The 27433-nt window shown below is 35.7% G+C and overlaps 1 protein-coding gene across 1 annotated transcript in view; it reads left to right on the plus strand.

Moving 5' to 3' along the window:
* Positions 1 to 27433, plus strand: part of LOC131429458 (neuronal PAS domain-containing protein 4B) — a 155243-nt gene that overhangs the window by 86789 nt on the left and 41021 nt on the right. The window contains exons 6-7 of the mRNA XM_058593593.1: positions 15130 to 15369; positions 15446 to 15630. Of these exons, the coding sequence (XP_058449576.1) occupies positions 15130 to 15369; positions 15446 to 15630 (425 nt within the window). The remainder of the gene's footprint in view (positions 1 to 15129; positions 15370 to 15445; positions 15631 to 27433) is intronic.

Consider the following 27433-nt stretch of genomic DNA (forward strand, 5'->3'; position numbering starts at 1 on the left):
TTTTTTCTTAATATATAGTCAATATCAGTAGCGAATAAATAGTGAATGAAAAAAAGGGAAATCAAGAATTTTCGTTTCCGTACCTTGATTTACCACTTTATATCAACTATTCAGTAGCTTTTCCAACTAACATACACTATTAATGATACTTTGATTTTAGTGGCTAATGACCCACATCAACAGTTAAAGTTATCCGTTGGGCGGACCCTTGTCATTTTCAAGGGTTTTTTGCCTCTCATCATATCTTGACATGATGGCCATATTTACTTATCCGCCCTCGTTTCCAGTGTTTGCGCCAGATCCCAGAACCGGCTACAGAAATTGCCTCATAAACGAGCTGTCCTGATGGCAAAAACAAACAGGCACTCGTTCGGCCGGCAGTAATTACAGCGTAAACATGTTCATTTTGCACTAAATTCTCCGGTTAGTTTTCCAAAAGAGCTCATTGCATCGCGCGCGCCGCTGCGTACATAAAGGGAACCTCCCTTTTTCCGCCTGATGAGTGAGCATTATGACAGCACTGATGAACAGGTTGAATGAAGCGAAATATCAAAAACTCCCAACCGTACCCTACCTACTGGTGACTGGTTGAAATCTGACTGGGGTAAGACTCAGCCGGATGATCAGATGGGCTGACAGGCGGAACGGTGGGAAGAGACGGGGTTAATTAATGCATATCAAACAACAGCAAGCCAACAGTGGTGCGTTGGCTGTTGATTTCCGTGCGCAGAAGCATCGCGGTGGAAGGGGAAAATAAATTGTACGCAGATATAAACACTGAAAAACAAGGTGGAGTTCGTACCTGGGCCCGTTTACGTGTCTCTATGGGGGGAAATCGCAATGCGAATGACTTTTTTTTCTCTGCACAAGACTTTCGCTGCTCGCTTGATGAGCTGTACACGGTGATGAGTTGCTGGGACCACCTTAAAAGGGGAGGATCTTCAGGCTGATCTAATGAGATGTTTTTTTTTTTGCAGTAATTTCTTCTGACAACTTTTTACCTCGGACGAGTGACACACCTATAGGAAAATTGTGTAAATTGATACTGAAGGTAACATTCATAAACAAAATAATAGTAAATTGATTTGTATAATGGATTTTGAGTCCTGCACAAACAAAGCATATGTATGTCACATGTTCCTACGGTTTCCAGCAAACACCGCTGACGACTGACCAAATGAGGTAAAAAGTTGAACCTGTTGTAGCGATCGCTTGCGTCATTGGTTCTATTTGCGGTATTGCATTCACGCAAGTGTATATTGCATGGATCCATGCAATATTAGCTGATTCGTCGCGATGGTGACAACGATCGGGATTCTGTGCATAGATCTTGTTCGTGCAACGTCGCACTGCCCGTGTGTAACTAACAACACATCCTAATAATAATAATAATAATAACAACAACAACAACAGTAAGAAGAAAATCGCGCACATGTTCACATATTATCATATCCCATTGAAACTAGCGTTTGCGAAACGTTCGCAAATAGGTACCTATTTAAAGTTCACTAAATCTATTACAGTGTCACATAAATTATGCCCGTAAAGCAAGAGCGATTTGAGTTGTGGGATTTCTGCACATCGACCCCCTCCGCGCCGTTCCCGCGAGCACCTCCCGTGGTGATTTTTTTCCCCAATCGGCGGCGGATGAACGCTAGGAATCAAACTTTAGCGAACACATGTTTTGCGTTCTCAAGTACAAGAAGAAGTATTTTGCATATACCTGCCTACATATATGGGCACACAGAAACACCTGACAATTATGACAGACCGTTGGTAGTTTATGACTTATTACTTCGAATTTATTGCCATATCGGACAAGTGCAGCTTCGAGCAGGATTGGAAAATTTGTACAATTAGGAATACACAGTTTGTTAAGTCTGTCATGTTTTTCTTGGCGACAGCTTCATATGGCTCTCGAAGGTGGGGTGAGATCTCCCGCAGCAGCTGTCACCGTTGGTTGGTTGTGTTCCAATCCCAACGCTGTGGCTGTGTTTCGGCTGGACAGTTCAAGGAGACGCTCTTATCGACAACCAGGGCTAGGGTCCTAAGCTTCGGTTGGTAAGCGATAAAAATCAATTAAAGTACACTTTATTTATATGCTCATTAACAACGTGACATGAATGAAACTTGTGCTGGATCACGGTCAAGTTGGTCTCTGAGTGGAACGGAGGTGAAACTTATACCACACTTCTACCCCTTTCCAACTATCAATACAGTGCTGGCGGGCTTCGGCTCAAAGGTGGTAGCCCTGCTGCACAACTCGTTAGAAGTTTCTTTATGACCGGTGTGCAACTGATAAGATCGGTTGAACAAATAATTGCATGAATAAAGTCAATAATGGTAGACGGTGTGATTTGAGTCCACGTGGTCCGCCGAAGAAGTGTGTCGTACAAAGTACAAAGTGCTGAACTTCATCACCGTACTGGTGGCAAAACTGCCTACGACAAGTGATTTTTTTTCCGTTAACACTCACTAAAGGAAAGCAATGATTAACAAGTTGCGCGTGCTAGCGAAGTCCAAGAAAGTCCAACGATCAGGAAAGGATAATGATCATCATTTTGTTTACACCATTCATAGGATCGCGATTGGGTTTTTGTTTTTCAATCATCAGAGTTTGTGGAAATATTTATTAGCGAGAGACATACCTTATGATCAAAACAGAACCGGAATTTTCATTTTAAAATTCCCGCGCTTGTCACGAAAATTTTTCAACTTCTTTGTATAGACGCCAAACAAAAACTAATCGTACGATATGCGTCAAAATTTGACAGAATGTGTATGAAAGTGTCTCCAACGTTGAGAGAATAAAAGTTTACCGATTGGACAAGCGCGGGAATATTAAAATGAAAATTCCGGTTCTTTTTTTATCATAAGGTACAAAAATACAACCGAAAATAGCTCTGCGCCATTACTGTTTTTGAATTAGTTGATTTCAACAACAAAATTTCCTAAATAACTTTTAAATTAGTTGAAATTCAGAATTTACTTTGCTGAGAAAAACTCTTGTTTTTAGAGAATGTGTTTCGTTTGCGATTATCTTGAACACAAACCAGCAAAATTTCAATCAAACACGAAATTTTCATTGGGAACTAATTTTGTGATTAAAATCAGAAAATTTGACTCTATCTACCTGGCACAATTTGGCCCTTCTGAAAGCCAGAAATGAGTCCCGTACAGCATTTGATAGTTTCTTTCAGAGAAATATGCAAATCCGAAATAAAATAATCGAAATCAAAATTCTGTATAACATTAGGACCACCCATTTGTGGGAAAGCTACAAACGAAGTTACGTAAAATGATAGCTCTCAAACAAAGTTGATTCAGTTTGGAATCAATCGGCAATGTGAACAGTTGTGTCACGGGACGTTCACAAAGGCAGTTTCGCTTTAAAAAAGAGCGATTGCGTCATTTGCATTAAAGAAAAATGCAACGAAAAGTGAACAACGATGGGGATCATTCCACAAAATCAGCCCTTCTAAGGGCTCTAAATGTTGTCTAAAGAACTATAAAGATTACTTCTCTGGAAATCGGAGGTAGAGATCATCAGTTTAATGCAAATATAGAATAATTTGATACTTTGTGCACTTTTCGCAGAGCGAACTTCGCATCAAACGAGTGCAAATAAAGCCAGCATTTGGCTACTTCACATTCGAGAAAAATACCCAGAACTGCGTTCAATATCGTAGAAAATATCACTTTCTGAAAGCCTGAAATTGTGTCCCGGCTTGGCGGCTCAATGCATAGGACGCTGGTCTAACAAGCCAGTTGTCGTATGTTCGAGCCCCGACCTGGAAGGATTTTTAGTATCAGTAGGATCGTAGTACTAGCCATGCAATAATTCTGTACGCTTAGAATCGGCTGCGAAGTCTGTTGAAAACAGAAAGGCCAAATTCCACAAAGGAATGTAATGCCAAGAAAATAATACACCCAAACCTCCATTTACGAACCTTATATATGTATGTATGTATGCTTACACACCTACCCGTCTGCGTATATGTGTGTATATTTATAAAGGGTGATTTTTTAAGAGCTTGAGAACTTTTTTAAACAATAAAACGCATAAAATTTGCAAAATCTCATCGGTTCTTTATTTTAAACGTTAGATTGGTACATGACATTTACTTTTTGAAGATAATTTCATTTAAATGTTGACCGCGGCTGCGTCTTAGGTGGTCCATTCGGAAAATCCGCTTTTTTATCGACAAATTTTGTTCAGCGATGAGGCTCATTTCTGGTTGAATGGCTACGTAAATAAGCAAAATTGCCGCATTTGGAGTGAAGAGCAACCAGAAGCCGTTCAAGAACTGCCCATGCATCCCGAAAAATGCACTGTTTGATGTGGTTTGTACGCTGGTGGAATCATTGGACCGTATTTTTTCAAAGATGCTGTTGGAAGCAACGTTACAGTGAATGGCGATCGCTATCGTTCGATGCTAACAAACTTTTTGTTGCCAAAAATGGAAGAACTGAACTTGGTAGACATGTGGTTTCAACAAGATGGCGCTACATGCCACACAGCTTGCGATTCTATGGCCATTTTGAGGGAAAACTTCGGAGAACAATTCATCTCAAGAAATGGACCGGTAAGTTGGCCACCAAGATCATGCGATTTGACGCCTTTAGACTATTTTTTGTGGGGCTACGTCAAGTCTAAAGTCTACAGAAATAAGCCAGTAACTATTCCAGCTTTGGAAGACAACATTTCCGAAGAAATTCGGGCTATTCCGGCCGAAATGCTCGAAAAAGTTGCCCAAAATTGGACTTTCCGAATGGACCACCTAAGACGCAGCCGCGGTCAACATTTAAATGAAATTATCTTCAAAAAGTAAATGTCATGTACCAATCTAACGTTTAAAATAAAGAACCGATGAGATTTTGCAAATTTTATGCGTTTTATTGTTTAAAAAAGTTCTCAAGCTCTTAAAAAATCACCCTTTACATATAAATGATCGCTTTTACTTGACCAATATTTATATGTATTAAGACGTACACATATTTTCACACATGCGTACATATATTGATACATATATACATATATAAGTTACGTAAATGGAGGTTTGGGTGTAAATAGAGAAAGCCTGAAATGAGTCCCGCTATTACATTGTTCAGCTGCTGGTCGTAAGCGTTAGAGTAAAATTCTCCGAAAGTGAACGACAACAGAAAAAATACATTTAATCGGCCCTTCTAAAGGCCACAAAATTTTCCCAAAGAGCTATAAGAGCTTCCATTGCAATATGTATGAAAATCAGAAGTAAAATAGAATCCATCACAATGTTATCAATTTAGTACAAGAAAAAAGATTCAAATTAAAGTTCTTATGGTGTCATGTGGGTTTAATCCGGATCGTATCTTCGGTTCTGGAATTACATAACGAAGAGTTGAAATATGTGAAAATCGTGCTTTATCCACCTAGCAGTGACATGACACCTTTTTTTATCATCACCTTGTGTTTTTCGCATGACTATTCATCGTTGTGTTTAGTTTTCATAGAATTATTTTTATGATCAAATTATTAAAAAATTGGAACTGCAAGACGAATAGAAGATAAAACTTGTATGAAACCTTAAAATTATTCCTTGCAATCTAAACGTGTGACAATCGATGCAGGATTCCATGAGATGTGAAGTGAATTCCTCTTTAAAGTTTTTGTCATTTTTTATTGTACTTCCAGAAACGGTATTCAGAGACCAGTATAACCTAACTTAGTTCGTATGTCCATGAATTAGTATGAGGAATAAATTGAAATAGTTTTGAACCCAACTTTGAAGATTTTTTTATATCGTCAACTTCTATGACGGTTTGAATTTTTTAAACTCATCACCCTGTAATTTCAAAATTGGAAGTCGAAATCGGCTAAAATTCATCAATTTTATATGGGACCATAAGTTTATTTTAATTTGAATTTTCGTTTCGTTTCGTTTCGTTTTAGCTTCTCTATTCCCGATATTTTTGAAACGGAATTCGGAAATCGGTGTAGCTGATGTCAGTTAAATTCGCCTAATGGATTGTTAACCATTTTATTAGATTCGCAATGTTTGAAAACCCAGCCATCTTTGAGAAATCATAGTGTGTTCCAAATTAAATTATTGGGTTCCTTTCAGAATCGAAAACCAAATACACTGAGGTCTTTTTTATGCGGTTTTTTACGCGACTTTTTTTATGCGAAGTTTCAGAGTTATGCGGTTTTTTTATGCGAATTTTCAGAGTTATGCGGTTTTTTTAGGCGGTTTTTTATGCGGTACGTAAATTCGCATAAAAAAAGACTTCAATGTACTGGTAAAACTGCAATAAGTTTATTTGGTCATCTACACTCAAAATCTGTAGACCCGAAAAAAATCGACAAATTTTTGTGGAATTTTTACACTAATCACCCTGTATCTTCTGACCCGGAAGTCGGATCTGATTAAAAAACCTGTTTTAATCCATCTAGTGGTGTAATCATGCCTTTCTCATATATAATATTGTGGTATTCTATTCAAAACTTTTCTCTTCGATTTTTAAAAGAAATTAAGGGATTGTTTGTACAATAACTAGTATAACATACAGAATGAAACAGTGCTTTGCTCGCGTAGATCATGCTTAAGAAAACGAAGTGGGTTCACTATTATATGCACTTCCGGCACCGGAACCCGAGAACCGGTATATTCGATGTTGGTTCGTACGGCCTCCAACTAACATGACGTATAAACTTTACTAGTTTATTTAAATTTTATAGATTTTATACGATTTTGCATCGTACTCTGAACTATTGTTTGAATTTTTGAAGCAGAAATTTTTCGTAGGACCATAAGACCTTTCATTTAACCCTAAGATTGGGAATAACGATTTTAAGTCCAGTTTACTACATTTTTTACGGTTTTTGCTTGCCAGTTTAAGTGACGGTGTACAATATTTAACATACACACACGCCAATTTCTACTAGTCGGTTTTTCAAGTGATTGCATAACCTTTCTGTATGAGAAAGGCAAAACAAGCAGTTTTTATGGGATCTTAAGACCTTTCATTTGAATGCTAGATGGACGAAATTGGTTCAGCCGTCTACGGGCAAAATGAGTGACATTATTTTAATTTCATTACACATATCATCCTGTAGTTCCGGAACCAGAAGTCGGATCCAAATGAAATTCAGAAACCTTATATGGGACCATAGCACTGTTCATATGAGTCTAAGTTTGTAGAAATCAGTGCACACGCAAATTTGCTTTTCTCAACGAACTTCTTCGAATGGTATAAGGGTGTAAGAAGCAGTGTTCCTCCAGCAATTATTGTTGGAAGTAGTATAAATCCTTATGAAAATGAAATTGTTTTAAATTTGAATATACTACAAAATTTCTAATACATATGTCATGTTCGAACGTTTATGTTGCCAAAAACGAACCGTGCTAAAATCGAAACTTCATGAAAAAAGGTGCTGGACATGGCCTTTTAGGTGCTAAGAAACAATTACATAAAACAGTATTGAAAATCGTGTTTCTTTTTGTGATGTGATGTGATGTGAAGTGAAGCCACCATCAGTTCAAGGACTGCCAGTGGATGCGGGTAGACTTACCTTAGCCCCGATATGACTCATCCATTCACCTTCTTACTAAAGCTGTTACCGAAAAGCCAACAAAAAGGGTTGGGCGGATATGTAAGTAGAGTCACTTACTCGTATTCCGCGGGAATAAAAGATGCTCTTCCAACCATAATATCCAGTGCATGGATGAATCATATCGCTATACATGCTTGAACCCGCCTGATGGTTTGTTTGAGAAGGGCGCGTCAGACTCATTTCAAACCTTCAGAAGGAAACAAGTTTCCTTCAAGTGACTTGGGCTGGCTATCCACAATCCCTCGTCCAGTCATCAATTCGTCCGATGCCCTGATGCTCCCTCCCATTTACGCCTCCGTGCAAAATGTTTTATATTGATACAATGAAACATAGTGTACTGAAATTATATAACATAAAATGATATAATAGATTACAAAATAATATAACATAATAAAATATAATATATTTTAATTTAATATAATATAATATAATACAATGTCATACAATATAATATATTATGAAACAATATATAAAATAACAGTTAATGTAGAGTGTCAGTTATGCTCTTCTATCTTCGCAATACTGCAGGAAGTAGAATATTTCTCTTCTAATAACAATAATAATATCCACATCTATAAAAATAATATATGTTATTATTATTGCTGACAAATTAATAATAATAACAATACATATAATAATGAAAATAATAATAAAAAACAACATAATATGGTACAATGAATTATATAATAAATAATATAATGAATAAAATGATATGTTGCGATATGCTATGATATTATATTACTTCAATTTATATGTCATTTCTCATCTTCTCATTCTGCCATCAACGCATTCCATCGACCAATTGTCACCACAGACACACGTGTAGGCATGAAACAGGAACCAGTGAGGACCAAGCTCACCTTGTGACGACCTTGATATTTAGTTAAAAGTTACTTTAAAAATGATAACTTATAAGGAAAACAAATTTATATTCTGCGCAGAGGTACGTAGTACTACTCATAATAAACCCTATAATATAAGATAATATAATACAACATAATGCAATACAATATAACATAATATAATAGAATACAATATAATATAATATTATATAATACAATATAATATGATATAATGCAATGCAGTATAATACCATAGAACATAGTATATAATAACATAAAATAGTGTAAGACGATAATATGTGAAATAATATGCTATGATACAATAAACAGTTAATGTCGCAGTGTCAGTTACGCTCTTCTAATAACAATAATAATAATAATAATAATAATAATAATAATAATAATAATAATAATGATAATAATAATAATAATAATAATAATAATAATAATAATAATAATAAAAATAATAATAATACATGATGTAATAAACAACAGAATTATATGTTGTAATATACTATGATAAACACTGCACTTTAGGATGGGCTTCAACCTACAAGCCATTTCGCACCCTCTCATTCTGCTACTAACGCAGAAGGCGATAGCACCCAGTCGACGCCGTTTTATTGACCAAATGTCATCATAGACGCTCGGGGAGGCATGAGATAGGGACTTGTGAGGACTTAGTTGTCTCACCATTTGACGACCTTGAAAATCGTGTTTCTTTTTGCTCCGAAACATCGCTTTATCATCAAGCGCGTAACACTCCGACTACTGGAATTAAGTGAAAAGTCGCTTGTACAAAAATATCGGTATCTCCGTTAAAAATGGACGGCTTTTAACAATTTATGGCTTGTTGGATAGCTATTACCGTGCGGAATCTAAGTTTAAAAATATATTCTGTTTTTAAGGTCAATTGTGACAGATGTTGTCAAAAAAATGAAAATTTTGAATAAAACCTTCTTATAACTCAAAAAGTAAACATCCGATCCCAAAACCATTCAATCTGATCTCAAAACCATTCAATAGAATAAATTGGGGTGAGATGCCGCTCTGGGAGAGTTGCCGCATTTTCGAGTTTTTTACCTCGTGAGACGACAACAAAAAGGCATCTAATAGTAGCGAATTATATTTCATATCTAAATAATTATAACTAATAGTGTTTTGTAAGCTCTGTTGCAGTGATGTTTATTTCGCGCAGCGTAAAAGATGTTATTTCATATAATATTTTTTCAATTGAAATTTTCTTCTTTTCAATTTTCGATCCTACATTCTATGAAAATGGTTTACGAATAGCAAACTACGTTCACATCATTTGTTCTCAATCAAGAATGAGTACTTCCTTTTTGCCTTACCCATTTTGAATAAATTCACCACAAGCCACAAGCGGTCTTTCTTACAAAAAACTTTTTTAATCCACCTAGTGGTGTAATTATGCCTTTCTCAAAAGGCGGTTTTCACAGTGATTACATAACCTTTCTATTTGAGAAAAGCAAAAATATAATCGCAAACTGACAAATCCTACAAAAAGGGCTAGTGATATAAACAAAGATAGTAAAATTTTCGAATGAAAATAATGAAAACAATACTTACCGATTCCTACACTGAAAAAATCGATCTCAATAATTTCAAGCCAAATTACAAAAGAAAACCATTCTTTAGTTGAATGAAATTATACCAGCATAGATAATTAATTTCCCTGGCAACTGCTAACGAAAACTTTTTCTTATCCATCTTTGATATAATACTTTTTACTAATATCGGGTAACTAACAATCCGGTATTCGGTGTACTTTTCTCATAAATTGAGTTTGATTGGAATTTTGGATGATAATGACTTTCAGTTTAGTTTAGTTTTCGATTAAAGAACACTGAGAAAAAAATTAACTTTGACAAGAGATAGTTTTTGTTACGAAAAATCTTTTCCTTTTAAAGTGCCCATTTTGCAATAGATAAACGGTTTTCAGGGAACATCATTTTATCGAAATCAAAATTGTTTAAAAAAACTTATGTAAATCTTTTTTAAATTTTTAAAGTCAATTTTTATCAGTGTAGGACACGATAAGGATTTTTTCAGTATTTTTTCTCGAAAATTTAACTGATTTTGTGAAAAGTGAGTGAGATCCTTTTTGCAGTTTTATTCTCCATTTCCCATTCTCCCGAAACCGGATTCAGATGAACGGAACAGCCGAGGTTGGTTCGTTTGCCAGCAACAAATATGACCTACAAATTGGAACAGTTTTGAACCTAGTTAAACCTATTCCTACTATCTCATGCTCTATTTTGATTAAACGAATTAAACGAAATCTAACAAACGAAGCAAACCTGCATTTCTGTTACTTCTGCATATGTAAATCAAGCTAAACAGCATGAATTAGCAGCATAAAACATGTAGTAGTATTTTTTTCCCATAAATACGTTTATTTCTTAAGGCAGTTTATATAAGTTTTTCTTCGCCATAGTATCACTTTTACATAAAATTCTTATCCTAGTATAATTCAAAAATAGTCACAACGATTTAAATTCATTAAAACATATTCCTCTTATTACTTAAATATCATCTTAGGTAATTCGCCATTAATTATGAAATCTACTCGGAAATATTATTTGAACCAAACGATAAACTTCTATAAATTATAAAATAAGCTGTTATTTTCAGACATTTTGTTGATAATTTCATAAAGTATTTCGCGTTTGTTTGTATCATTACATAATTTCTATTCTTATTTAGCTATTGGTTGAACTCATGGACGCAGCTGGAATCAGAAATAAGTCTTAAAAGGGTCCTTTATTAAATTGAAACTCCAATTTTCTTTATTAAATGATAAAGAATTTTCATGTATGGAAGGTCACGACAAGCAAGAATGTCTCGAACTGGGACATAAGATAGTCTACCTTGAATACGCAAAGAATTTATTAGTTGAGATCTGACATCACGATACTCCACGCATGTCCAAACGACATGATCAATATCCCGATAACCTTCGCCACAAGCACAATGATTAGTCTCGGAGAGCCCAATTCGAAGGAGATGTGCGTCTAACGTGTAGTGATTGGACATGAGTCTGGACATTATACGAATGAAGTCCCTACTCACATCCAGTCCCCTGAACCATGCCTTTGACGATATTTTCGGAATAATTGAGAGCTTCCAGATCATCTCTATCCCAAGAAGCTTGCCAACTGGCAAGTGTTCTTTGGCGAGTCGTGCTATAGAATTCGTTGAAAGCAATCGGTCGCTCATAAATTTCACCTTCAATAGCACCACGTTTGGCAAAATTATCGGCTCTTTCATTGCCTGGAATGGAGCAATGAGCCGGGACCCAAACTATTGTGATTTGATAATTATTATTCAATATGTCTTTCAGGCACTGTTTTATTTTGCCAAAGAAAAACGGTTCATTTTTGCCAGCAGCGTTTGAGCGAATGGCTTCAATTTCAGACTATCTGTGAAGAGAAAATAATGGTTTGGAGATAATGTGACGATTACACTCAAACTATAATGAACTGCTGCTAACTCTGCTATATAAACAGATGCAGGTTCTTGAAGCTTGAATGAGGCCGAAACATTATTGTTGAATATACCAAACCCAGTAACCTCTTTAATTCGTGATCCGTCCGTGTAAAACATTTTCTCAGAGTCAATATGCCTGAACTTACTTTTGGGATTTCCATCGAGCGTAGGTGTTCCGGGATTCCACACACTTCACGCTGCATGGATGTGTCGAAAAATAAAGTTGAGTCAGAGACATTTAGGAGGCTGTCACGGATAGGAATATATCTTGAAGGGTTGATTTCCTGTGACATGTGAATCAAATATACTGTCATGAATTTTGTTTCAGATCGAAGCTCGACTAGTCGTTCGAAATTATTAATTACCATGAGCACCTCACATTTTATTAGCAGGCGTGATGACAGCTCGATCTTTTAATGGAAGAACTCCCGCTAGAACTTCAAGACTCATTGTATGTGTCGAAGGCATGCAGCCTAAGGCAATTCGCAAACAGCGGTACTGAATTCGCTCAAGCTTGATAATATGAGAGTTTGCAGCGGAACGAAAACAAACGCATCCATATTCCATCACTGAAAGTATCGTTTAATACAATTTTATTAGATCTTGCGGATGAGCACCCCACCAAGATCCTGTTATTGTTCGAAGAAAATTTACTCTTTGTTGGCATTTTGTTATCAGATACCAAGTGTGTCCTCCCCACGTTCATTTGGAATCAAACCACACCCCGAGGTATTTGAAAGTCAAAACCTGCGCGACCATTTTGTAGTAGGATTGTAATTATTGATATTATTATTATTGTTACTATTATTATTATTACTATTATTATAATTATTATTATTATTATTATTATTATTGAAATCACTACACCACCCGCATGGTATTACTACACTACCGGCTGGGAAACTTGCATTTTTTTTAAATAAGCTTCAGTTCATTAACATTCTTTTTTTTATATCAATTATTTTACCCCGGCTTCACATTCTTTTATTCTCTCGGTAGCACTTATCATAAAATAGATAAAATTTTTATCAACCGCAGCACCGTCTTTTACCAATATCAGACACTAGCAGCAGACATCCGAAACCGTTTCGTTTTCTTTATAGCGTGTACGAAATAGAACAAAGCACGAATCGTTCGTTTTGTACCTTCTACTTCCAACGTACCACCACGTACCGATGTTGTATATATTGTCAATCTATATGGCGATTTGAAAACTTTGACACTCATCGCCCTGTAACTGCGGAACCGGAAGTCGGATCCGGATGAAATTTCACAGTAGCTTTAAAGATAATATGAGCATTTATTGAAATCAAGATTTGTGAAAATTGGTTCAAGCATCGCAGAGAAGTTTTTCTTCACTACTTTCCGAGCTTCCGGAACAGGAAAAGGGATGACCAGTAGTGCCGAATTAAGTCTTTATGCCCACAAACTAACAAGCTCTGCAAACTAATCTCAATGAATTGAAATTTATTTAATAAAAAAAAATGCGATTTTCACCTGTTTTTGACCATCGTTCGTGAAAAAATACTAATGAAATTGGAAATTTTCCACTTATCACGTTATAGTGCCGAAACCGGAAGTCGAATTCGGATAAAATGTTCCAGAAATTTTTAGGAAACTACAAGACCTTTCATTTGAGTCTTAGTTTGTGAAAATGGGTTGAGACGTTGCAAAGAAAATTGAGTGCGCACTTTTTCTTTAATTTTCGCGTTTTACCATGTAACTCCGGAACCGGAAGTCGGATCCAAATGAAATTCAATAGCTGGCTATGGGACTATTAGGACTTTCATTTGAATCTTAGTTTGTGAAAATCGGTTCAGCCATTGCTGAGAAATGTGAGTGCATGTTTTTGTCATACACACACACACACACACACACACACACACACACACACACACACACACACACACACACACACACACACACACACACACACACACGGACACACGGACACAGACATTTGCTCAGTTCGTCGAGCTGAGTCGAATGGTATATGACATTCGGCCCTCCGGGCCTCGGTTAAAGAGTCGGTTTTCACAGTGGTTGCATAGCCTTTCTATATGAGAAAGGCAAAAATGTTTTTTTGTTGCCAATAATTTATTATCATAATCATTGATTTCTCTCCGAACAGATACATCCCAAGTAGCAATTTATACTTGTTTTAATCGGCATGTTTCACAATTGCTACAGAACTGTTATTCATGTTGGATATGTTAGACAAATGATTTTACACGTTTTTGTAACAAATGTGAAAATCATTCACATTACTGCTTGTGGAATCAAAGTGTTCGTTTTACTCGGAGTCAGAGTCGCCCGCGTGTAGATTCTGAAACGAAAACGGTATAAGAAATACAATACTAGAACAATGTTTGCTACTTGGGATTGGATTAATAAGTGATGTTTGTAGTATTTTTAAAATATTCATAGTAACGGTTCGTTATTTATTATCTTAATGTAAAAAAGTGCAGCATCTCTCCCCGCTTAACCCTAAACGTACATCTGAAGATTCTCCAAAAGGCTTGTTTTCTCCGGTTTCTGTTAAGTAAAATAATAAAAACAGGACCGTATTACCTCCCTTAAACTAGTGAAAAAGGTGCACCATCTGGTTGTGTACTATTTCAACATTGTAATATTCCCCCTTTATCAAACCGTTTTGATAGATAAACACAATTATCAAACGTCATTCAGTTATGAGTCGATACACATACAAGGAAATAAATCATAGCGCTTTACATTGAAAACGATCGTTCAATTGTGAAAACTATGCTTGTATCGACCACTTTAGGAATGTATGTTCTAAACCATCTATTTTTAACCAGTGATTCGCAGTTGTATTGTTGCTCGATAATACGATCGAATTTTTCGTTTAGATGGTGTGAAAAAGTTAAATTTTGAGTGAACAGTAAATTCCTTGTCCGATCGTCAGTTTTCGGGTAATTTTATCAACTCTAAAACTGGACAGCGATCACCAGCAACTCCGTCTGCATTGTTTTTAACTGCGATATTAGTCAAACTAGTTTCCTGTAATGCAAAATAGTGTTTTAATATAGTTTTTTTCTATCTGAAAAATACGATGTATTTAAAAATTCTATTTCTTGTTTATTTTTACTCTTTGCCCTTGACATATCAGTGCGTTAGCAGTTTATATTAAACACTACACTGAACTTCTTTCCCGCATTACAGGAAGACCTGCTGATACACGGTGACTCAGTGTACGATATCATTGACAAACAGGATCACGGTGCCATCCAAGCGGAACTGGGCCGCGGTGTACCGCAGCATCAAACCAGTGCCTCCCATCACCACCACAGTCATCATGGCCATGGAGCATCCAGTCAGCTGGACGGAGAGCAACGAATATTCCTCTGTCGGATGAATGTCAGTCGGAATGCGCGACGGCAGATGCGATTCGGTGATCAGAAGGTAGAGTATGACGCTGTTGACGATCTACTCATTGTGATTCTAACGAACATCTGTATTCCATCTACGTTCACGATAGGTCGTCCTGGTGCAGGGACACTACCTCTCCTACCTGCCACTCTGCAGTCGCAATGAACCGGTCTTCATAGCGACCTGTACCCCGATCGCGATGCCCGAAACGCGCGAATGCGTTGTCCAAGGGGCGACCAACGTCTTCACCACGATCCACTCCATGGACATGAAAGTTGTGCACATCGATAAGAAGTAAGTTGAATTTTATTTGCTATGCTGGGCTTGTTAACGGGACAGTGTGTAGCATGATCTACCTGTGCTGCGGAAAATTTGAATGAAAAATTCATTATTCATGACTTATGAGAAACTATTTTCTGTGGGTGACTTCCAACTAAAGAGAATGATCTTTCTTTTAGTTAGACTTGTTACGTAAGCTTCAACGATCGAAATGAAACATTAAAATCCTGAGAGCTGACCATTCAATCAAAGCCCCGCTTCTTCCCCCGAACTATCGCCGGAGCTCTTTCAGGTATTATTCGCGAAGACTTAAGTCGACAGAGCGTGTGATGATGGACTGCGGCTGCTGACGACAGCCAAATCGGTATGACGGGAAACATTGTCTGTCTGCATGAAAACTGTTGGGCTGTTGGTCGAAATGGGACCCACTTTCGGACGTTGTCTGATGGAGATTGCCTGATGGTGTTACTCCAAAATGATAGGATTATATTCCGTCTGGAAGCTGCCGTTTGACATGTTTTAAACTATCGAATGCGTCGGTACCTGGTGGGAAATGGGTCGTAAAAGCACTCGCGATTTATCGTAGATTAGATTGGGGTTTTAATTTTTGGCGAGCACTTATTTTGTTATCGTTCCCACGTTGGGGTGGTCCAGTCAATGCTGATCGCGTCATGCGGCCGAGCACCGTCAAGTGAAGCTCAGACTCAGAAGATTTGTTATATAATTACAAAGTTCAGGTCTTCTTGGTGTAAAATGATCCTAAAATATTTTACGCATGCATATTGAAATGGTTGTTGATAGAAATACTAGAGCTGCCTCTGTTCATTTAAGAGATGATTTTAATGGATTGGTGAACATAGCTCACATACAAATCTATTACCTGTCAGTAAGTTTCGCTCTTCGGCATATTTAAGCAAACTTTTTTTTCCAATAGGCTATAATAAATAAAAAAAATATTTCTATTTGGTTTCAATTGAATACCTACAAGGCTTTGCAGGTATAATCTTACAAGCAAAAATGTAATAGAATTGAGTAGTTAAAACGACACGAGTTTAAAATGAAGGCAATAAAATCACAAAGATTTTTTTTTCAAATTCGCTAAATTCCAGTGTAAGCTGACTTGAGCCAAGGTATTTATAGTTTGCTACAGTTGTTTCAAGGTGACCATGGAAGCGAGCCACGAATGGCAACAAAAAAAACCGCCTACCCTCCCACTCCACCTTCAGTCATTTTACCCTGCTCTTGATGTAAACAAACCATTAAATACATTTTTTCTACGCATAGGGGTAAATATGTTGCGTGGAATTGCTACTGTAATTTGGTAACATAATAATTCGTTGTATTGATATATGTTTACGATAAACTATAAACTCTGAAGAATGATTTGTGCTAAAATTTTTCGGACCTTCATTAGAGAGTTTCTTCTTAGAATGTTATTATTTTTCACTCACCTCAAGATTTCAACTGCTTTTCATAGCTCTGTGGCAAAAGTAAGCTTTTTGAAACACTTTTGGGTTGTTATTCACCGGTAAACATATCCTCTGATCTAAACATTTTATAATAGAACCTTTTGAATAACTCATAGTTTTGGTTTTGAAATTTTCCAAAAATCATCGATAAAAAGTTTGCCGACGTGCTTTAGTATTGGTAATACTATCCTTCAATATTGGCAGTGATGCCATACATAATAAGAAAAAAAACCTTGCAATGCACTAAAAATGGTTTTATTTTCTATTAGTAGCACATTAATATAAAATTACGGACCAAAACTTTCGTACTTCACCATCAAAATCTTCAAAAAATTTTTTAAATACCGATAACATTTTCCTTATTTTCATTTTAAACATTGCTTTCCTCAAAGTTATCCGCAGCTATGGTGTCTTATTTACCGTCGCAATGGAATGCAGAAAAAACTAACAGATCAAGTATTGCAATCTTTTCTAAATGCCTCGTCCATCTAAGAAAAGGAACGCAGCGCTCATTCGCGAAAATCAAAAGAAGAATAGGGTAAGGTCTCCCTATTTCATCTGAGCTCCTATTTCCATCTCATCCCTTCAGCTCATTACTTTGAACATGAATAATATCTTACAACGTACCTGAATCAAACTGTGAAATGTTTAAAAATGAATATTCAATTACTTTTCGATTTAGGAGACATTTTCGTCTTAAGATTTACATTTTGTCATGTTTCTAAATATCTACTAAACGATTCGTCTCAAAACATGATCACTGTTTCGCACAATTACTCTATGATTGAATGCTAGATGACTGCATAATTAATAATATTCACTCGCCACTTGTTTAATTAACGATTAAAAACTTCAAAAACTACCCGACAAGCAATAAAAGTCTTCAAAAATATGAAATGAAAGTTTTTCACTTAGTTCACTTGATTGCGCTTTGTTTTTATCTCATTTGGTTTCGCAAAGTTACCAGGTTTTCTCATAATGTCAGTGCCCGCATAGCGTTTTGGCTACCTGGGCAGCCATGGCCACCAGAAGGCTACCAAAATTGATTCAGTTACGGTTGTCAAATCCAATTTGACAAAACAAAGTCGCCTGTATCCAAGTTAGCCGAGCGTTTTCATCTTCTCACCTTCGCTGAAAATGTCAAAGATTTCAATGTGGAAAAATCCTGGTGGATACGGTTGTATCGTTTGAGTTGTATTCCTGGCAGCGGTGAGGCAGCCGGTCACCAGAATGTCTGCCAGCCATATTTTTCCAGCTGGCAGCGTTTAGTCAGCCATCTGGCAGCCATGCGTATGCGGGTGTTGGTGATTGCCGAAAATTTGACAGAAGCTGCTATATTGCTATCTATATTGTATACAACATTTTCAATCCGGTAGAAGATGCTACAAGAACTGGAGCCCCTAAATGCATGAACCGTGAGAGAATTTTGCAACATTTCTTCGCTCCACTTCATACTCTGAGTACTTCACGCCCTTAAAAAAAATTACAGTCTGATAATGATCGTTGCTGTGTGGAATTTCCCAAGAGAGAATCGCAAGTTGACAATTATCGCAGAAAATCGAATCGATGATTCAACTTGATGATTCTCATACTAGGTTGCAATATTTCAAAACCTTTGTGTGGAGCATTCACATACTTTTTCATAGACACAACTTATACTAAGGTTATATGCACATAGTTAGAATAAGCGGCAATAGTAAAATGTTTCTATCGCAATTATCAACTGCCTGTATTGAATCGGATCGCGAAACGAGAATAAGCGACCGTTTGTTGCTTCAGAGAGGATCTCCACAGCAGCGTGCTAACCTTTGATTCTCAGGAATGTCATTGATTCTCAGAGAAATTCGCTCTCGCACTGGTGTCGATTCTATGTTAAATGAGTCATGCCGGGTTTTGTTGTTGCGATGATATCCGTCTCTCTTTGATGGCACTGATTCAATCGTGTGAAGAGTTACCAGTGAGCGTTCTTTGATACGATAAAAGCCATCCTTGCATAATGTTACAAAACAAAATTGTTTTTCTTCTTCAAATTATCATCTACAAGTTTTTTTTTGGTATCCGTAACATAAGTTTTATTGTATTATTGATATTTGTATTTCAATAAAACTATTTCGGCTTCGAATATAACCAGAAAGAGCGTGTTAAATACTAATGAAATGACCATTGTTTCAAATCTAGTAGCACTGGTTCTTTCCGCTATATGTCAACATTACGCTGTTAAATGTATGAGTTTCATCGACTGTGCACAGAGATGCCAGATATTTTCATAGAAAATATGTATTGCTTTGCATAAAAATTCTATATCTGCTCTATCTGTTTTCACTAATAAAATGATGTTAAAAGATAATATCTGCGAAGATTTCCATTTTATTATGCGATTTATCCGTTGATTAATAAACTTTCAAATAATTACTGCAATTAAATAGTAATAGATACTCAGAGAGAAGAGTCTAATTTTTTACTTCTCACTTTTTATGAACCTGTACAAATCTGTATTACATTTAAAAAAATCGGTGTAAAATCTGTACTCTGATTTAAATCAGTATGCGAACGCAAAATCTATACAATACAGATAAATCTGTATAAATGGCACCTCTGGCTCTGCATTTTGTTTTTAGAAGGGCTAATGCCTAAATAATAACAATTCCTTTTTTGTTTTGTTTTCAAGTTTACCAAATTAACTGACCAGTAAAATTTTTCATGTAAATTTAAAACGACAGGTAACGAAAACGGCCCAAAAAATTTTAAACGTCGAAATGATTCGAAAAAGTTGGCATTAGGCTATTTTTAAGAAAAATTCGGACATTTTGAGCCTGATAGTGTAATAGTGCAATGTTTTGTTTTGATTGCTGTCGCCACTACTAATTATTAGGATGAATAAAGGACCAACGACAGGATGATCCTTTGGGATGGAATTACGAGCAGAGTAGTGAACATGTCAGAAGTGTTTTTGGCTGACTTTTTCAACATTACTTTTATTCCCAAGGAATGTGAATTAATTCTCCAGGTTGAACAAGGCGAATTAAGCAGAAATATGAAAAAATCATAGTGATTTTAGTGGCTAAATCAGGTTTTTAAGGTAACGTCCTTACAAATGAGATGAAATATGGAGCCCTTACCCTATATGGAATGCGTTGATAGAATGTGTTTCGGGTAGTGAGTATGTGCGGGACTCATCAGTTCAAGCAGTGGAAGAACTGTCAGAAGTGTCGGTTCAAAACAATACTACAGAATTTAGAAAGTATACTGGGTCCAATAATTTGGTATCAATAGGTACACGTACATATTGATAAAAACTCAACTATAACAGCACAAGCATCTTTACATACGTGTGAAGCAGACGCATGCTTAATGTTGTTTGTAAATTCCAGAAATCATACTGATTACATTTTTACTAGTGTTGTGAGAGATGATATTTATTTTGACAAAATTGATAAGCTTATGTTTTTTTTTCGAAAATAGTGTCTTACAAACTATATTGCAAGAAAATATTTCTATTAAAAATTATTTAATAATAACGAAAAAATGAAAACAGCATACAAGTGTTACTATACTTAATCCATCTAGGTAACAGCTTCAAAACTGTATCACAAATTTAACTACCCCTCAGTAACTCGAAATGTCAAAATGATTTCATTTGAAAAATGTTCGAAACTGGCAACCAAAGTCGATAAAATGTTGTTTGTCGAAAAACAGTTACCATAACCTTGGTTACGCATTCGGTTCTATTTATCAATGTAAACAAGAAACATGTGGTCTGAAAAAAATTTGTTTTTTGAAATTTGTTCATATGAAGAAATATAAACATTTGATTCGAGTGCATTTGATTTTATGCAGTGAAATGCATAAAAACAAGTATATATCATACTCAGAAACACAAAACTCTGTCACTCACAGTTGGGTTTAAGTTTATAAATAGTATATATCTTCGAGAGATATTTAGCTGACTCTGGGGAAGTATAAAACTCAACTAATCGTAGATTTTGAGGAACAACTGAAACGACGACACTGAAAGCTTATTTTGCCATTGGAGGGTTTCGTATAGATATTGCGAATTATGGTTTGTTTTTAAGAATGATCTTAACTATTGAAAACTACTAGGTGCTACAAATTTGATTTACTTGTTTTATACTTTCTGTACTTTGCACGTTTTCAAAAAGTGCTTTCAGGGTGACTCTTCGCTAAATTTTCATTACCATCATTCAATAAACTAATACATCAGAAATAAATTACATATATTCCTTCCGAAGAATTTGTTAAGCTAGTTTTTTATTGAAATTTTTAACCTTTATTTTAAAATTTACTCCGCTGACGGATTTTAAGAAATCGAAAAACAGAACAGATAGAAAAAACGCGTTTTTTCAGTTGCGTCACTTCTACGATTCAATTGCATTTTTGGCTACGATCATGCAAATGCGAACTATGGAAATTTTTAGAATACGAGAATTTTTGTTCAAATTGCATTTCTTCTTTGCAAATTTTTAAAATACGAGAATTTTTGTTCAAATTTCATTTCTTCGGATAATAATCGAGTTGTAACTTGAGCAGTGGTCATAATGATTCGAGCACCAGCATATTTGAAAAGTTCCGAGCCTGAAAATGAATACTTGTAACAAAAGTCATTTGGAGGAATAATAGCTGTAAGGTATCTTACCAAAGTTTAAGAAGCTGGAAGCTTCCAAGAACTGTTAGTAATGTTATCTGCAATTTTAGTTTATTTTTGCTTATGTAGAGATATGCTAGGTTAAAAATAATAAGCCCTTATCGGAAAATAAAACATATTTTCAACTTACTCCAAGCAGACCAATTTCCGAACGCAGATCAATTTTTCAGTTTGTTTCTTTATTGAGGCTCTCAGTGTTCCTTGGTAACGAGTTTGTAGCAACTTAAACAGTGTTACTCGAGAAAATTATTTCTGTCTATATCAAAGGGTCACTATATTTGTGGTAACTGGCGGTAAATCGCTTGCGAACACTTATTATTCCGATTTTTCTTCGAAGTGTCTGATGGTGTCGTCGATCAAACAGTAAACTATCTTCTTTGGCACAATCATTATGTTCTTTTGGTCGCATAAATGCAATTTGTTAACTCCAGAATGAGCATGAAGATGATATAAGTCCGTTCTGTTCTGATAGGTGATTTGATAGTTTCAATATTTACAGTTTGTTCTTGCCACTGTATTTCTTTCGGCAAACGCTCTACTCACAAATATTATTATGATATGAGAAAGTATTGTTTCACCAATTATTTTAGATTTATTTTCCCTGGCTTCTATCCACGGTTACCTTAATACTTCCGGAACGTCCAGTCAACTATGATATCGTAATGAACAATAAACATAAAAATTTACTGCTCTTTTTGATAAATTTCCTCAATTCTGCTTTAAATTAATTGTGTTGCTTATTGTCAAATTCGAGTTCAAACATTAAAAAATCCTTTCCTGAAATATTCGAAAAATCTGCTGTATAAATCTTGATTCCGCCTGAGACTGCGACCAACAGGGCCAACTCTATACCATGATTGAATGTGTTTTCGCTAGCTTACTCAACACTAATATGGAGGTCACTGCATAGGTTAAACAGACTCTCAGTGTGACAACCATCGTCGTATTTTAGCGGTATTTTATGTTCGAAATGCTCGATGACTGTGCTTTTGGTAGCCAGGCCCGCTCGCAGTGGCGTGGTGGCATAGATCGACTGGTTGTTGCTTCGCTTATTCCTACCGAAATACAGTACTTCGTTGCGAGGTACTTACTTCGCGATCGCAAGATGGTACGGTTCAAAATATGAAAAAAAAAAACAGAATGAAATATGGTTTCTGTTGATCCATTCTAAAAAAACTGCTAACATGGTTTTTATTTATTTATTTATTTATTTATTTATTTATTTATTTATTTATTTATTTATTTATTTATTTATTTATTTATTTATTTATTCATTTATTTATTTATTTATTTATTTATTTATTTATTTATTTATTTATTTATTTATTTATTTATTTATTTATTCATTTATTTATTTATTTATTTATTTATTTATTTATTTTTATTATTTTTTATTTTTGTTGCAGACTTCTGATAATCATATTTCTAACAGACATTTGTCGAAATATTCTTTGACGTGAACACGCCTTACTTTACTAAGGGTCGTCTTTTCAAATTTCGCTCTTTGGAAGAACGAGTAGAACTTAGTCGTGAATATCTCGAGTTATACTAAATGCAATAACAAAATTATTTCTTCATCCCAGCAGAAATATATTTATGATTAAAATTTCAACAGTGTGGGATACCAAAAATAACAAAAAAAATTGATTGTCTCAAACTTTTGGAAACAATGAGGAAAACTCATAACGCTTCCTTGGCTTTTTCGCACTCGGATGACGGTTTTAAGGTAGTCTTATGGCGTTTTCGTTTTTAATTTGCACTACACCGGTGCAGTGCTACACTGAGGCATGAATAAACGAACAAAAATGACGAAAACATAAACAGTAACCATTGACTACAATAAACGATTCCATTGCACAGAGCTACACCAAACTTTTGATGAGTGCTACACCAGTGGTATCGGTGCTGAAAAAGTGTAGCACTGGTGTAGTGCAATTGGTAAAAACGAACGGTTTAGGTGCAACTTTCGCTACACCGGTGTAGTGCAATTTAAAAACGAAAACGACATTAGTTCCGATGTTCGATTCTTCAATCTATAACCGGGTATAATGTCCAAACTGATCGATTGAATAATTTTGATCGATTATCTGAGTTATTAATTGATTATTCGATTGATTTTTCGATTATTGTTATCGAATTTTTTTAATTATTGCCTTTCTCATGTCGTTTTCGCTTGATGCCAAACCCAACCCAGTTTCCACCCTAACTGCTGTCAAATCGTTTCTTTGAAGCTAGTTTCAACTTTGCATTGGTGAACTGAAAATCGAGTCAGTTTCGAACCCGGTTTTTATATCAGGTTTGCTCAGATCCCCGTTGCTAAGTGCGAAACCAACACAGTTTTGTTAAAATGAAAGGTCTTAGTGTGCCATAGACTGCTATGCACCAAAGAAAAGGAAAAAAATGTAACTTACTTTTCTCAGAAATAGCATGACCGATTTCCACAAACTTAGATTCAAATACAAGGTCTTATGGTACCATAGCTTGTTATTGAATTTCATCTTTATCCGACTTCCGGTTCCGGGATTACATGATAATATGTGCAAATCTGTGAGAAAATGCGCACTCTATTTCTTCGGAAATTTCACAACCGATTTTCACAAACTAAGATGCACATCAAAGGACTTGAAATTCTTTAAAAAATCCGACTTCCGGTTCCGGAATTACAGGACAATAAATGAATTCGACACAGTTCATCGAGCTAAGCAATGTCTGTGTGTGAGTATGTGTCAGATAATGTCATTCATTTTTTCAGAGATGGCTTGACTGATTTTCACAAATTTAGGCTACAATAAAAATCTAATAGTCCCATAGGTTGCTTAAGAATTTCATCATGCTTTTCATAAGGTAAAGTGACTTTAAAATTGCACACCGTCATTTAGAGCGACAATGAAAAAAAAGTTAAAATTCTTCTAGATTTGGTCCAAAACTGATTTAATTTGTAGGCTATATTCGTTACTTACTTAACGAACCGGCTATACCGGAAGTACCGAAAATAATGGACAAAAGCTCTAGAACGAGACTGACTCAATTCTCTCAAATAGTTTTACAAACTGCTTAGAAAATTTATTACGTTTTTGTGTCGTCAACTGCATGAAGGTTGAAAATTTTTAACTTTCAATTCATTAGTTTTCCCAAATAAAAAGCAATAGAAAACTTATATCAGAGTAATAGTTTATTTTACTATCATTGCTTATTTAGGTATTATTTCAATAAAATGGCAGAATAACACTCCAATTTGGTATAAAACTTGTTTTTGATTCAAATGCACTTTGAGTTTAGTTACTATATTCTACATTTCAAAGCTTCTGTGTTATTGTTTTGCACGGAACCACCCGCGATCCCATTTCAACCAGAATATTAGTTGATTTTCTGAATTCGATTGGTTAAAATTTGGTACAACTAATCGATTGTTGTTTTAACTAAACTGTCATTTTTGTTTTTCGATTAGCAGATACGATGGTTGAAACAACTAATTTAACTGTTTGAAAAAAAAATGCTGTCAATTAGTGAGGACACATACCTTTCAATTTCAACAAATATTTTAGTTGAAATAACTGGTGTTGTTATTGAAACAAAATTCTGTTAGTTGAAAAATAAATCGGTTTTATTTGTTTTAGACATTGCAAATAGTTGAATCAATTCGAACAATGTTATTGATTTGCGAAAATTTTAGTCAATTTATATGAGCTTGGGTGCATCAACCGCTGGGAATTGGAATTTTGCGACGGCAATTAAACGCGCAATTCAATCGCAGCGCGTTCTGTGTGTTTGAAACCCTTCGCTCCTGTTACTTTCATAAATTAAATTCATGTCAAAAAGCGTTTTATTGCTAATGCATGAACATCATCATCGGTATCAAACAGCTGGAAGTAAAACAGTCTGCTGGAAGTAAATCAATGATCGAATTTGAAGCATAAAATTTTTGCGCATACCTGAAAGATTACGAGATGATCATTCATTAACATTTTCTAATTTGTCACTAAATCTTTTTCATCTTAAACAACGTTAACTTTATCACAACACCGATATTAGATAAACACTTGTTATCATAAATTTCTCAAATCGAATGAACACAATTTCACCAAACGCTTTAACCATCGATGTTGTTTTCATTGACATTTTGAAGCGACGCGAACAGATTTCAACTAAAAAAGTTATTGATTTTGCATTGCAATTATTGTTTTGCTTTCAACTATCTCCGGCATTTGACAGCATTCAAAACAACATATTTTTTAACTACTTGAATATATGCAAATCAAAAACGATATCGCAATTTTATGATCGAAGGGTTCTCCGTGTGGTATTGGAAATACCCTGATTCTATATAACTCTACTCATACGGGTAACAGTATTAAGTATTCTGTTTAGCTATTTTAGCTCTTAATTAAACCTCACGAATATCACTTTATGTTCTTTTGCTAGTCGGAGATAAGGTATGCTTTAACTATTTTGTTCTGGTCGGGTTATACCTGCATAAGTTATATTATCTCTAACTTTCGGAATGATAGCAAAACAAAGAAAATTTAAGCAGTATTTTGTTATTTCAATAATGAACTATTTTTGTGATATAAGTGAACTATTTTTGTGATATAAGTTGCTATCGCTTTTAATTCGGGAAGCGTTGGGATGGTTGGCTGGTAAACGACTGGACAATACGCAATTCAGGCCCCAATGTGGTTCTTAGCCTCTTGTCCAGTAACTCCTATCCCTACCTCCCCGCGGTACCGGCTGGGGTACGAGTAACCATAGGAAAGATCGGGAAACCAACCCCGGTGGGACCGTTACACAATACAAGTAGGTTTAGAATTTTCCCTACACAAAAATCTCAGAATTGCGGAAGCAAATAATGTCTTCATGGTAATAACCAAATCATATATATATATATATATATATATATATATATATATATATATATATATATATATATATATATATATATATATATATATATATATATATATATATATATATATAACAGGGCTGAAAAGTCACCACTTGTGGCTGAACACCCAATTTAAATCTTATTAATTTAATTTTAACTCATATTCCAATGAATAGTTATTTAAAAAAAAAAAAAAAAAAAAAAAAAATCCCGGTGGGACCTTGGTCGTAGGCTGACGGGGAAGGGGGGGCTTGCCTTCTCTTTACAGAGAGCGAGCCTACCCGAGCGTCTGTTCCCTATGTTGGGGCGCTCGGAACAGCGTCTGTTCTTCATGTTAGGAGCGGCTGATTACCGTCCTTGTGTCAGTGTGGGATACGATGGCCCTCCGGCGAGACAGGAGGTTGGTGCAGGCCTAACAAGCCGCCCGGAAAACACTTGTTACGAATAATCAGGATACAAATACGACTCGGAATAATCGTCAAAGACCTACGCGACGAAATAAGGACTACGATTGGAAGCTTGGCACATGGAACTGCAAATCGCTTGCCTTCCCAGGATACGACCGAATGCTGCATGATGAGCTTCAAATCCGCGGCTTCGATGTCGTAGCACTGCAGGAACTTTGTTGGACGGCACAGAAGGTGTGGAAAAGTGGGCATCGAGCAGCTACCTTCTACCAGAGCTGTGGCACAACCAACGTTCTAGGAACGGGATTCGTAGTGTTGGGCAAGATGCGCCAGCGCGTGATTGGGTGGCAGCCAATCAGTGATAGAATGTGCGTATTGAAGATCAAGGGCCGTTTCT

The sequence above is a fragment of the Malaya genurostris genome, chromosome 2 (assembly GCF_030247185.1).
Source record: "Malaya genurostris strain Urasoe2022 chromosome 2, Malgen_1.1, whole genome shotgun sequence".
In the NCBI taxonomy this organism is placed as follows: Eukaryota; Metazoa; Arthropoda; class Insecta; order Diptera; family Culicidae; genus Malaya; species Malaya genurostris.